General features: G+C 33.8%; 1 protein-coding gene across 2 annotated transcripts; it reads right to left on the bottom strand.

Annotated features, from left to right (window-relative positions):
- Positions 1 to 127: 127 nt before the first annotated feature.
- On the bottom strand, positions 128 to 11,259 carry LOC133192265 (protein farnesyltransferase/geranylgeranyltransferase type-1 subunit alpha-like). Of its 2 annotated transcripts, XM_061328260.1 has the most exons (8): positions 11,084 to 11,259; positions 7,845 to 7,959; positions 5,901 to 6,005; positions 5,400 to 5,510; positions 4,666 to 4,827; positions 4,150 to 4,212; positions 3,460 to 3,634; positions 128 to 1,322 (listed from the first exon to the last, which is right to left on the bottom strand). In XM_061328260.1, exons 1-8 carry the CDS (start codon positions 11,223 to 11,225, stop codon positions 1,191 to 1,193), a joined length of 1,005 nt encoding a protein of 334 aa, XP_061184244.1. In that variant the 5' UTR covers positions 11,226 to 11,259; the 3' UTR covers positions 128 to 1,190. The 2 variants fall into 2 exon arrangements, with proteins under 2 accessions (XP_061184244.1, XP_061184246.1); XM_061328262.1 differs by lacking the exons at positions 128 to 1,322; positions 3,460 to 3,634 and adding an exon at positions 3,685 to 3,829.
- Positions 11,260 to 15,255: the final 3,996 nt, after the last annotated feature.

Genomic DNA, 15,255 nt, shown 5'->3' with positions numbered 1-15,255 from the left:
AAAGAAACATCTACAGAATGACTACTTTTAACCTCAGAAGTGTACAAAACAGTCCCAACTCGGCATCAATTATCATACCGTAACATTACAATGTTCAGATTCTGAAATGACTCTCAAGACAAGCAGCATATGTATGGAAGGAGCTTTATTTATGGTGCTAATCTGCTGTACAATATATTAATACATGTAGAAGCTTGCATGGGCATTAAACAGTATAGAACATTTGTACACAGTATCCTGATTGGCAGTTGGGTGGGTGGAATGTAGCATAACATCACATTTAAAATAATTTTATAGCAAAAATTCTCAACAAAATGATTTATTATGCACCAGTATGGAGGTTTTTCTTGGTAACTTCTGAAGTGTACACATTCAATAGAAAGGTGATCTCCGGTAAGGACCAAAAATCAAGGAGAGATTTCAAATTAGTTTGAACTTTGAGTTACAGTAAAATTCAATAACGGCTGGACTTCATTTTTTCCTGATGATCTAGCCAACATTTAAAGTACATTTACTTTGCAAGGTAAAGATGTTCATACTCATATTCAAGATGTTCATACTCAGATTAAAGATGTTCATACTCAGATTATAGATGTTCATACTCAGATTATAGATGTTCATACTCAGATTAAAGATGTTCATACTCAGATTATACACATACAACTTTGTAAGAGAATGATCTGTTGAACAAGAACACAAAGTTACATCATATGCAATGTTAACATTAGCACCTCTGAAGCACTATGCTTTTTTTTCTAAAACCTGTATCAATTTACAATAAATTCTACCTAGTATGTTCTGTATATCTATGAATAGGATTCCATCACATTCCATATATTATTATCATGGAAAACATTTTCTTACAGATAAATTCTGCATTGCTATTATAAGCACTTTAAATCTGACTACAGTATATCTTTTATCACACAAACATTCATCTTTAATCTTGTAGACAATTCGATAATAAAGATAAAATACAACGTATATATAAAATAATTTGTGTTTTAGTAGCAGTCATTAATCTAGCAGTAGGGCAGAGATAAGGTTTTCTGTTGGGGAGGTTGGTGAAATAGTCATCAACGTGTAAAAACTCCTTAAGCTTTCCCTTGCTATACTGTCATAGGTTGTCATGAATATTTCCTGTTTGTAAAGCATTTTTACGACACGGATCATCATGACGAAACGGATCATCATGAGGATTCCTGTGCATTGATGCCCTGTGTATTCTCTTCACTGCCATACTTATTGGACAACACTCGGGAGAGATAGTCCCAGTATTGTGATCTGATCGTATCGTACTCCGCCGCTAACGACTGACACAGCTGTAAAGAAAAAATTTAAAAACTTAACATAATTGTGTTGAATTAAGAGGTTATTTTGTTGCCAAGTGGCATTTAGAATCTCATGTATCTGAAATGGACTTTAATAAAGTGAATGTATTTAGCTGGATTTTAAATATTTTCATAGAATGTGTTGAGTAGCCATAATCCTTACTGCAAAGATGAAACACTGATTGATAAGGTGGGTCAATAAGAGAACTCTGAGGACCAAACAAACTGATGAGCAAGTTTAGGGCCAATTAAACTAAAGAATCGTATCAAACTGAAGAGGAAAACATTCAAAGGCCATTCATATACAGAGGACAACATGAAAGGGCCAAAGTAAAAAGGAAAACATTGCTGGGCTGCTCAAATAAAGAGGACAAACTGTGAAAGCAAGTTCTTGTGGAAAAAAAATCTGAAAGCCAGTAAACATTGAGTATATACCAACACAGCATTGATACACTGACAAAGTATGAACATATCAACACAGCATTAACATATCAACACAGCATTAACATACCAACACAGCATTAACATACCAACACAGCATAACATAGCATTAACATACCAACACAGCATTGACATACCAACATAGCATCAACAAACCAACACAGCATCAACATTCTGACACAGCATTAACATACCAACACAGTATTAACATACCAACACAGCATTAACATACCAACACAGCATTAACATACCAACACAGCATTAACATATCAACACAGCATCAACATACCAACACAGCATTAACATACCAACACGGCATTAACATACCAACACAGTATTAACATACCAACACAGCATTAACATACCAACACAGCATTAACATAACACAGCATTAACATACCAATACAGAATAAACATACCGACATGGCATTGACATACCAACACAGTATTAACATACTAATACAGCATCAACATACCGACACGATATTAATGTAACGACACGGCTTTAACATACCAACATGGCATTAACATACCATCACAGCATCAACATACCAACACAGCATTGACATACCAACACAGCATTAACATACCAACACAGCATTGGCATAGCAACACAACATTGACATATCAACACAGCATTAACATATCAACACAGCATTAACATACCAACACAGCATTAACATATCAACACAGCATTAACATATCAACACAGCATTGACATATCAACACAGCATTAACACATCAACACAGCATTAACATACCAACACAGCATTAACATACCAACACTGCATAACATAGCATTAACATACCAACACAGCATTGACATACCAACACAGCATCAACAAACCAACACAGCATCAACATTCCGACACAGCATCGACATACCAACACAGCATAAACATACCAACACAGCATTGGCATACCAACACAGCATTAACATACCAACACAGCATTAACATATCAACACAGCATTAACATACCAACACAGCATAACATAGCATTAACATACCAACACAGCATTAACATATCAACACAGCATTAACATATCAACACAGCATTGACATATCAACACAGCATTAACACATCAACACAGCATTAACATACCAACACAGCATTAACATACCAACACAGCATAACATAGCATTAACATACCAACACAGCATTGACATACCAACACAGCATCAACAAACCAACACAGCATCAACATTCCGACACAGCATCGACATACCAACACAGCATAAACAAACCAACACAGCATCAACATTCCGACACAGCATTGACATACCAACACAGCACCAACACAGCATTAACATACCAACACAGCATAAACATACCGACACTGCATTGACATACCAACACAGCATTGACATACCAACACAGCATTGACATACCAACACAGCACCAACACAGCATTAACATACCAACACAGCATAAACATACCGACACAGCATTGACATACCAACACAGCATTGACATACCAACACAGCATTAACATACCAACACAACATTGACATACCAACACAGCATTAACATACCGACACAACATTGACATACCAACACAGCATTAACATACCAACACAACATTGACATACCAACACAGCATTAACATACCAACACAGCATTAACATACCTACACAGCATTAACAAACGGACACAGCATTAACAAACCGACACAACAATGACATACCGACACGGCTTTCTCCAGAACCTCTCGCTGTTCTCCACAGTTCTGCTCCAGCATCTCTTCATATGTGTCAATCATACAAGCAATCAGGTATGGAGATCTGTATCGATCATCATACAGCTGCTGACAAAACTCCAGCAGGCCTGGGTACTTATACAGCTCAAAGTCCATCAGCACCCTAAAATAAACAACTCATATATATATACATGTACATCATTAATCCCGCATTATACAGCTCAAAGTCAATCAGCACCGTAAAGTAGACAACTCAGATAAAACAATCAGGTACAGAGATCTGTTGCGATCATCATACAGCTGCTGACAGAACTCTAGAATGCCTGAATACTTATACAGCTCAAAGTCCATCAGCACCCTAAAACTAAGATAAAACAATCAGTTACGGAGATCTGTAGCGATTGTCATACAGCTGCTGACAAACTCCAGTAGGCCTGGGTACTTACTCAAAGTTCATCAGTGCTCTAAAGGAATACAATTAAAAAGCTACAAGATACATATACAAAGCCTTCACCACTTTTATTTCACAGTCTACTTTTTTCATACAAAAATCTGTCCACCATTTCTTTTACGTGTGACTGTATGATAATAAGCATAATTCTAAGTTTTCTGTGAACCCGGCGATAGCAGTGCAACATGTTCATATAAGTACAAAATGATTAACGATACGAGTCTTACCCTTTCAAGTAGTTCCAAGAACTCTCATTGTTGGGGGCCTTCTTGATAAACTCTTGTGTGTATCTACAAAACAGTGTATATGTAAAAACTTTCATTTCATTTACATTAATGTGTGAAACTTTTCTAGTTTACAGAAACAGCTTTGACTTTGGATCCAGACTTACCCTAACATCTCATGTTCATTAATGATTTTTATTTCATTTATAAGCTTCTGATATTCCCCGAGTACAAATACAAAGTTGTACCCAAAATATTTCCTTCCAATAATGTTGAATAAATGAAACAACCTACTGATATAACATCTATCTTGGTTTAATTCATGAATGCCTCTGTCACTAATTATGGAAATATTTCACAGTGTGTCCTTTTCTCTAAAATGAGTGGTGTAATTATAAAATTTTATATACAGTATAAGAGACTAGTTAGAATTCTGTCCAGCTTTTAAGAGAGTAGCTGACATTCCTGTTTACTTTTTTGTAAGTGTGACCTTGAAACAGTCCTCCCTGGAAAGCTCACCTGACCTCCTTGTTGACCACTTCCTCAGTAAACCCAGTGGTGTTGTTGATGACGAAGTATCGTTGATTCCATGCCGAGTTGTTCCTGAGGTCTTCCTGTAGGAGAGAGTCCACGTATTCCAGCTCTCTGTCCCACAATCCAAACTCCCGGATCACCCACTGCCTGTAAGCAAAGGTCAAAGAGGTTACACAAAGGTCAAATAGGGTTAATGAATCACCCACTATCTGTAAGCAAAGGTCAGAGAGGTCACAAAGGTCAAATAGGTTAATGAATCACCCACTATCTGTAAGCAAAGGTCAAAAAGGTCACACAAAGGTCAAACAGGGTAAACCATCAGTACAGTGTTCATTATACACTTTCCAATGTCCTGCCTGGTGGCAGGGAAATAGCAAATGTCATATAAAGGTCATATAGGGATCATAAACAGCTATAGCATTTGCCTAACAACCTAAATTCTAACCCTTGGTCTAATCAAAGGTAAAGAATTGCCTTATTATCATCAATGGTGCTTCTTTAACCCTAAACTCTAGGAGCTACTGCCCATCTGTATCAAATATGAAAACACTAAAAGACGATCCAAGTCTTGTTATGAATTCAAATTATGAAAAAAACTGTTTTTCACAACTTTAACATTACGCAATAACAGATGTTTCTGATTTAAAACTAACAGTTGAAAATCTCAATGGATTAAAAGAAATGTCTTACTATCAGAGAGAACTTCAACTATAAGTCACCTGTGTTGCCATGTATGGTAATTCTTAGCGTCCTTTTTCAAGATCTGGGCAGTAAATTCAAGTTCTTGTGATGGGTCCTGTAGCCATTCCACAATCACTCGGCGGTGGTGCCTGATATAAACGATAAAACGAGACAAATCAGTATATCAGTAACAACATAAATGATAAAAGTTTTATACTTTTTCATCACGAGAAATGTTTTACAAAATTTAGATCAAAGCTGATCTTGAAACAAATCAACGTTTGAGACAAATGATTACTGAAGAAATAAATTTCATAATCGTAATGCGGGAGAGATTTATCAGTTATATTTATCTATCTTACCAAAGTGTCACTCTATAATAATTTTAATATACCCCCCCCCCCTCCCTCCCCATCCATAGCTTTTTTTCTAATTAGGCTAAGTGAATAAATCTGACAAGCTTTCACCAAACTTGATAGGTTTTCGGGTGGAGCTGATCATGTCAGTGATGTATTTTAGGAAATCTAACAATCTCTCACCAGACTTGGTAGTTTTTGGGGTGGGAGATGATCATGTCTGTGATGTATTTTAGTTCCTCTTTCAGGTCTTTTTCCAGCTCTTTTAAGAGAATTCTCCTGTAATGCCTGTGAAAAAGAAAAGAGATTAGAGATGTGTAACAGCAATGCTCTCAAGTTCTGTAACAGTCTGAACAATTAATTGGACCGTAATAGATCTAACTGACACATTTCAATCTGCATGTCAGAACTTACAATGGTGAAATTGTAGATCATGCTTTAGAGTTTTCCAACATTTTTCTAAGAGATCATAATAAATTCCAATGTGAAGATTTCCATTTGTGACCTTTATGTAAAGAATGTGTGAACTCTTGCAAAATTCACACAAATTTTGAGTAAATATCATTTCTTTAATCCGTTTCAATTAACATAATAGAATTATTATACTTTAAAGGCAGGTGTGTCTCTGAAGGATTAATATTATTAAATGAATAAATAGTAAACAGACGTCCAAAAATCATAAAGAAAAAAATTGACTAAACCTCTCGTGTGAAAAGTGTGGCGGTGGTGGTGGTGGTGGTGGGGGGGGGGGGGGGGGGAGATATCCAGTCTATATGCTTATATACTACTGACTGTCTAGGCTTCTTTATTCTTGTCAAGAGATTTTTTTTTTCCTAAACACAAAAAGAACCAAGATATTAAGTGTAGGTGATTTTTAAAATCATAATCAAACAATGACCTTTTTACATAAGATAAACACAGCATACACGTGCCAGTACATGTATTTCACACACATTAATTCTAAAACGTGTCACCTTTTGACATTGTAAACAGCACTAAATTAGAATTTTAATCTCTTCTCTGGCAATACCATTCATTTTTTATACCCACTTATGGGAAATTCACAATAAAACACAAGGACATTGCACCTTTATATATCAATACAGCATCAATGCACAAAAATCATTTAATGGAGAAAAAACAGAGATCTATTTGGCTTACTTGAGCAATTTCACAAGCAAAGACCCTTTAATAACGAGAAGCATAAAAGAAAAATTGATTTTAAGATTGGTATTGGAATTTTTTTTCCCAGTTCTTGGCAATATTTCAAGACTTTCATCAGGAAATGAAGTCTTCTCCACAAAGAAGTGCTGAACAATCAAAATCTTACTGATCTGCTGCCCCATAGTACAAGTCTAGTACCTTCATTGCAAACATATTTAATATTAACAGTGACATATATCGTAAGGGAAAACTATTTTGAATATTTTTACACACTGAATACCACAATGACAAGCATACTAAATAAACATGCCAATGACATTTTAAATGACATACATTCAGAAAATATCAAAGGTGTACAAATACACTAGATTCCTGCAATCTAATCACAAGTTTCTACTTGTGATTCCACTTTGATTATACAATTTGAAGATTAAATCGCTAAAAAAAAATATAATGCCAGTTGAAAATAAACAGTCGGAGTCCTCCCTTACTTTTACAACAAATGTTTACAATATGTTTACAAAGTATTTAGCATTTTCCCTGCAGTTTACATTTTAACATTTTTACAAGAGAGTAAGATGGTTGAATTCAATCATCATGGACGGACCACTAATGGAAAATATCTGTATAGGACTAAACAAGAGCATTAGTTTAATCATGCTTTGAAATGCAGGGCTTTCAGACCACTTTTTGGTACTAGGGCCTGGGCCGTTAAAAATGGGAAAATCTGTGAATTTAGGGAAAATCATTATATGTACCGAACAACATAATTTGTGGTATTTATTACCAACAGTAGTGCATATTCTTCAATTATCACACTGTCATGTTACAACTGGAAGTATCCATCATATATAAAGACTCGTATTACAACACATAATATGGCAGCCTTCATCATTTACCACACAGCTTAATATGCAGCATTGAAAGCTTAAACATAAAGTATAAGTGACTACGATCACTTACCATACAGTATAATTAGCGGCATTTAGCCGTGCTGCGTCTTTCGTTAACTCCAGAGCACGATCACTCACTTCTTCCTTTGCAATGATGGCCCGGAAGTAGTCGTATACATCTTGAACTGCAAGGAGAAAGTATTTACAGAACTACTGACTCTGTTTACTACATCTTCACAGGCCAGGTGATTCTCATACACTTCTTTACTTGAAAAACCTTGGATTACTGTGACATTTAAAAGTTGGGATTGTTTTTATTCCTTGAATTCGAATCCTATCTCTATACACAAAGATTGCATCCAATCTCCCTCCATAAAGGTTGCATCAAAGCTTAAGAGAAAAACAAATAGCATATTAAAATCATTAAATTTAAGCATTTGAATATTGACCAGGGATTAAGATATGATTATTTGAGAGGATTATAGTATCTATAGATATATGATTGTGCAATGTAGACTGCATTCTCATCCACATTATCAAAAGTTTACTTAGATGATGCCACCATGCACTATTTATAGGGCAATTGTCATTTCTTGGAAGATTTAGTAAAGAAACATCCAAAATAGAGATATTGTAAATTAATAAAGCTTTGCAATACAATCGACTATCAAGATGCATCACATTCCTAAAGAAAATTTCTCATGAGTTCAAAAATTCCACCTTGCTGTACACGGTCCACATTTAGTCTAAAAGTCATGAAGAAAGACCATATCAATTGACTTCTACGATAAAAATATCTTAAATTTTGACAGTATGATTGTCCATGGATTAGAGAACCCATCAGAAAAAAATTTGGCAGGCAATGAAATATGTATAATTTACTGCTATAAACATGAACAATTTAGTTGATGTCAACAGTTTAATATAATCATTTATAGGCTGAAAAGTGAGAACTTGACTATTTAGTAAATGGAAATTTACAGAGAGGGAAAGGTTCTCCCTCCATCCAATAATAACATACAGTTTCCTAATCCTCAATTAATCACAGGTTATTAATAATTCCAGATTGAGCAGAATAGATATAAACAAGTAAAAGATCAATTAATCTAAGTCTATTGTGTGATGTCTGTGGATTTTGATTACAAATATTTGGAACATACTAAAGACCTGACCTACTAAAGACCTGACTGACCTGACCAACAAAAAAATCTCCAAATATCAATATTCTGAGTTTTTATATCAACTTTTTCATGATATTTTCTTAATCATAAGGTGTAATTCAATTGAATAAAGGTATATTCAATCATTTTTACCAAATTTATTGTCATTAATCAATTCATTCCATGAAAATTTAATGACCTGACCAAATATGAAATGACCTGACCAAATGATAATCATTCATAATTGTTATCTTTTTAAAAATATTTGATACATTATTAACATATATTCTCTATTATAATGATTGATAGTTTAGGCAAAATGTTTTTAGAAACATTTCTACCAAATATTTAGTCTGGTATCCATTCATTTCATGAAAATTTAATGACCTGACCAAATTTGAAATGACCTGACCAAATGATAATCATTCATATTTGTTATCTTTTTAAACAAATTTGATACATTTTTCAAATTTGTTCTCTATTAAAATGATTCATACTTTAGAAAAAATGTTTTAGAAACATTTTTACCAAATATTTAGTCATTTATCCATTCACTTCATGAAAATTTAATGACCTGACGAAATATGAAATGACCTGACCAAATGAAAATCATTTGTAATCGTTATCATTTTATAAAAATATTTAATACATATAATGTTAATTTATAAATATTCAGGTGTAATACTTTGTAATTAAACATTTCTGACAGATAAACACAAACTTACGAACCTATATATTAAATATGCATTGACCTGATGAAACTAAGCCGAATTTACATAAGCAACTTTTCACCAATTATAATTTAAAGTATCGTATGCACTTAAATTAAAAAATCTTATCTTATATTTTTTAAGCATAAAATAAAATATAGATGACCTGACAGCAATTGCAGTGACCAGACTCAGACCATGTCTACACTAAAAACCTGACTGACCATCATATCTATACTTATTGTACTGACTGATCATATCTACTAAAGACCTGACCGACCATATATACATATTAACTAACATTGTTCAAAGACATAAATACATTAAGTAAAACAAATAGTGTTGACCGACCAAATAAAATAAATAAATGAACGGAAAAAATAAGGAAAAAATAACCATAAAAGAAATCTTGATTAAAGATACATGTAATATATACTATCTTTGATATTCTTAGTTTTGTGCACTTCTGTATGTAAATTACATTCAGAAGTGCACAAAGTTAGAAATATCAAAGTTTCACGTATCTTCTAAAATAATATATATTTACAGTACCAGTATTTATTTAACCTTTCCAATATATTTATTATCTTGTTTTTTGCATGCATAACATGATTTGTAAATTATCTCAATTTATTTGTTATGACAATCATGCATCATTGTGCTTGTATAACAAGGAGAGGATCTATTAAGTTGAAAAAAAACTTGTATCCAATCCTTTTGTATGTAATATACAATAAAATATGTTCAAAATCAAATCATTTTAATAATATTTAATTTGTGCTTGTAATATCATCATTTCAACCTGTTTGGGTATTTTTTTTAATTTTAAAATCTATAAACTGTATATCAAATGGTGAAATGGATAATTGTTAATCCGCTTACTCTCCTAATTTATTGTGATAGAAGTGTCAAGAGGGGGCACTGATCACCCATTGTTTGTTCAACAATTACCTACCTATATCCCTTCAAGGGAGCTTGTGTATAACTAGTGGACTATATCATGTATATACTACACTACTGATTAAAATTCGAGTTAATCAAATTTAAACTTAATTGTTTAAGATCCTATAAGAAGAACAAGTCATCACTTTTATCCTTGTATGCAGAAATTATTTTTCAAGATGATGTTTTATGACGAATGCATGCACTGCTAATAATTAGTAATGTAAATTGGCATCAATAGTTACCCCCACCCCCCCACCCTCTTTTTTCCAAGCATTTCCTTTTTGATATTTAGCTGCAATAATTATGTTCAATTATTACTTAAAATTATTTTCTTACTAATGAATTTGAATAAGATACAGAAAATAAGCCATTCTGGCTATTCTTAGCCACTGGACGCAAGCCAAAGAGAATTCCATACATGTACATCGACCACAACAAACACATTATCCCCGGGTGACGACACCATGTTTCAGATTCTCTGGCACTTTACTTACATTCGTCAGAGTATGCAATCTGGACCACGGGGCCGGGACCGTCATCCTGGGGGATGGGGGAGACGTCCTTCCACTCATCTCGGTCTCTGTAAGGGACCCAAGTGGAATTTTTCATCCCCTCGTCTGAATCGCTTTCCGACATGGCGGGTAACCGACGGTAAAAGAAGGAGACAATGGGATTAAGGTAAAATCTAGAGAGTCCCGAATGATTTATGAATCTCGAACCCGAACAAATCACATTTTTTAAAAACACGCTTGAAATGAAAATTGACTGAATACAAAAAAGAATTCTCAGTATAATTAGACATAATTCTCATCCATAACAATCTGTATGTAAAAGCAGAATGTTTTGCAATTCATCATCTTGATAAATTCATCCGTCAAGTTCGAGGTTTTTTTGTTTTTTGTTTTTTTTCTTTTTTTCAGCTGGACGGAAAAAGCCGAGTGATTGCTGTCTGTCCTTCAAGGATTATATATCATTTTTTTTAATCTATCCAGTAAAAAATCATATTCAATCAGAAAAACAAAAATCAGAGTAATGGCAATGGTAATTTAGAAGTAACTATAATGAAAGGTATTACTTAAAAACTATCAAACTCACTCCAAAAAATGACATCGCAGATCGGGTCAATATTCTACATTACATCTGCCACATGTGTTTAATTGATATTGACTTTCAACTGTCCCATCGTCATTTACTAATATTTATTCCACTTTCACATGCATATATATGTTGTTAATATCTCCAAACTGATTCGGCATGAAAGAACATGCTCTGTGTACGATATTTTTTAAACCGAGGAAGGCTACTGACAAATAAGTTGATATAACAGGGCTTTCAAGTCAGCATGTTACAAAGTCTATTGTCGTTATAATGATTTTGTTTACAAATATCAATTCCTTTGGTCGTATTTTGACTGACCGTGATGTTTCATGTCGCTTGTTATAGGCGATTGTTTATCTATACTAATTTGGAATACAGATTACTCCGTTTACCTGAGCAATATACACGGGGCTCACAATATTGCTTATAAATAGATATGTTATCCTCCTTAGCACATGGGATCCATTTAGATAGAACGTTCTATTGTAAAATGATATTGTCCCTAGACACAGTTAGATTATTCTAACTAGGGCCCGTTTTACAATGTAACTTACGACTAAAACCAAATTATAATTTTGCGATCGAATAACTTTCATGTTTACATTACTTGTAACTTGAAAATGGTAGTGATCTTTTTTGAAACACTCTCGAAAGTTATTTTCATGCAAGCATCTTTTCGCATAATATTAATTAATATTGATAAGATTCTAGAATCGGCTAAAGTTTCTGGTCTTCGTTGTAAGTTCCTTTGTAAAATGGGGCCCTGATCAAACCTTTCGTGTTTCCAGGGGAGCGTGTTTTCTCCTGTTCTCTAATCGTATTGTTTTAAGGATTTCTGAGATCAATCTTCACCTTTTCCCATTTCATTTCAAGAGAGAGAGAGAGAGAGAGAGAGAGAGAGAGAGAGAGAGAGAGAGAGAGAGAGAGAGAAGTGATTTTAAAATGTTATATACACAGGAAACATTGATATCACCTCACATATCAGCCAGACCCAGAGGGACCTTCCTTCGTAGTGCGTTCGGGTTCATGTAAACTGGTAAATGTATCGAGATATGGGATACAAAGAAACGTATTACAAATGTTGTGACGTCACAAGTGTACGGACATCTATAAGACAGAAATCGAGAATGATACATACTACATTGTATCATATTTGCTGTTCTTATGCAACACATACAGTTCTCCAATATTAATTAAAATACATGATAACGCATAAAAGAGACTGTACATGTACCTTTTTTTGGACATAAAATTGACAAATTGAAACGCGCTCGTCTCATTCTGTTCCTATGTACAGGCCTGTACGTGTTAGAAGTACATGTAAGAACAATGGTAGCTTAATTTCACAAGAAGGGGGAATCAATGAAAGCACCCGTGATTTCACCGATGGTACATCAAACACTGAGTGTTTTAGTATGGCACTGTGGTTTGTTTGTGATTGTTCATCTAATTGAAAGAACTACATGGTGTCGTGTCCAGTTTTCTACAAATGTATGTATATCCGTCTCAAACTAGCTTATGATCAAGACACAGTAATCTCATGAATTTTTTTTAATATATGCATAAAAATGTAAGCAAAACTAGATGGTTCTCGTTGCGAGCAACGAGTGGGTCTTCCGTCTGATTTTGGATAAGATTAGTCAAGATCTTGACTGAGATACTCGTCTATTAAAAGCGAAAGGATGCATATTGTTTAAAACATTATTCTGCACATCTTTTGTTCAATATTGCTTATCAAAATATTTCCCCTTTTCTAGATATAAAGCATCAAAGATCCAGCATTCTTGCCCTTTATGGCCCCTTATTACGTAACATATGACCAAAATTTTATAATATATAGTTGCAGAATGTTAAGATGAACATTTTTGCTTCAGTAATTTATAACAAAATATTGATCATTAAAGAGTTATAGATGAAAGACTTTTGGCCCTTCTGAGCCCCTAATTTGAGGGGTCAGCCCCTTTTTCTTGATATCAAATGAAAGGTCTTGTGATTTTGAAGACTTTTTGTTCAACAACTATTCAGAAATTTCCTTTCGTTTAAGAGATATATAGAATAACAATATTTATGGGCCAGCCCTCCAAGTCCTTAATGGGGATGTCTTGCAAAAATTAAAAGGGTGTATATTGTTTAGAACATTATTCTGAACATCTTTTGTTCAATATTGCTTATCAAAATATTTCTCCTTTTCGAGATACCAAGTGTCAAAGATTTAGCATTCTGGCCCCTTATGGCCCCTTATTACGTAACATATGATCAAAATTTTATAATATATAGTTGCAGAATGTTAAGATGAACATTTTTGCTTCAGTAATTTATAACAAAATATTGATCATTAAAGAGTTATAGATGAAAGACTTTTGGCCCTTCTGAGCCCCTAATTTGAGGGGTCAGCCCCTTTTTCTTGATATCAAATGAAAGGTCTTGTGATTTTGAAGACTTTTTGTTCAACAACTATTCAGAAATTTCCTTTCGTTTAAGAGATATATAGAATAACAATATTTAGGGGCCAGCCCTCCAAGTCCTTAATGGGGATGTCTTGCAAAAATTTAAAGGGTGTATATTGTTTAGAACATTATTCTAAACATCTTTTGTTCAATATTGCTTATCAAAATATTTCCCACTTTCGAGATATAAAGCGTCAAAGATTTAGCATTCTGGCCCCTCATGGCCCCTAATTATGTAACATATGAGATTTTTATTATAATATATTGTTGTAGGTTGTTCAGATAAACATTTTTGCTTCAGTAATGTATAACAAAATATTGATCGTTAAAGAGTTATTGATGAAAGACTTTTTGCCCCTTTTGGCCCCGATTTTGAGGGGCCAGCCCCTTTTTCTTGATTTCACCTTAAAGCTCTTATGATTTTGAACACATTTTGTTCAACAACTATTCAGAAATTCTTTTTCGTTACTGAGATATATGCAAAAGAAATATTTAGGGGCCGGCCCTTCAACTCCTTAATGGGGACGTTTAGCAAATATTGAAAGGTTGCATATTGTTTAGAACATTATTTTGAACATCTTTTGTTCAATATTGCTTATCAAAATATTTCCCACTTTCGAGATATAAAGCGTCAAAGATTTAGCATTCTGGCCCCTTATGGCCCCTAATTATGTAGCATATGAGATTTTTATTATCATATATATTTGTAGATTGTTCAGATAAACGTTTTTGCTTCAGTAATGTATAACAAAATATTGATCGTTAAAGAGTTATGGATTTAAGACTTTTTGCCCCTTTTGGCCCCTAATGTGATGAGTCAGCCCTTTTTTCTTGATATCATATAAAAGATCTAGTAATTCTGCACAATTTCTGTTCAATATGTTTTAAGAAAATATTCATAGTTTGTAAGATATGATAAAAAATGTCTCGAAAATTCACTCCTGATTCATGTCCTAAATTTTGACCCCTACCGAGCTTCCATACTAGGCACTTCCAGAAAATTTGAAAACTGAGGTGCACAACTAGAACATGTCCTCTATTATCACTGAAAATTTCAGCACTCTAGCTTTTGTCGTTTTTGAGTTTTTGTGTAGACAAAATGGTCACTAAAAATTCGATTA

Source organism: Saccostrea echinata, unplaced genomic scaffold (assembly GCF_033153115.1).
Source record: "Saccostrea echinata isolate AGI-Se365-2 ecotype Australia unplaced genomic scaffold, CSIRO_AGI_Sech_v1 ptg000025l, whole genome shotgun sequence".
NCBI lineage: Eukaryota > Metazoa > Mollusca > Bivalvia > Ostreida > Ostreidae > Saccostrea > Saccostrea echinata.
This window is presented reverse-complemented; position numbering and strand designations above follow the sequence as displayed.

Excerpts from the sequence above, each read along its gene's own strand:
- LOC133192265 (XM_061328260.1), bottom strand. The coding sequence starts at position 11,225 with ATGTCGGAAAGCGATTCAGACGAGGGGATGAAAAATTCCACTTGGGTC. Across the intron at positions 7,960-11,083 it reads GATTGCATACTCTGACGAAT|TTCAAGATGTATACGACTAC; the intron begins GTAAGTAAAGTG and ends TTCTCCTTGCAG. Across the intron at positions 6,006-7,844 it reads GCCGCTAATTATACTGTATG|GCATTACAGGAGAATTCTCT; the intron begins GTAAGTGATCGT and ends TCTTTTTCACAG.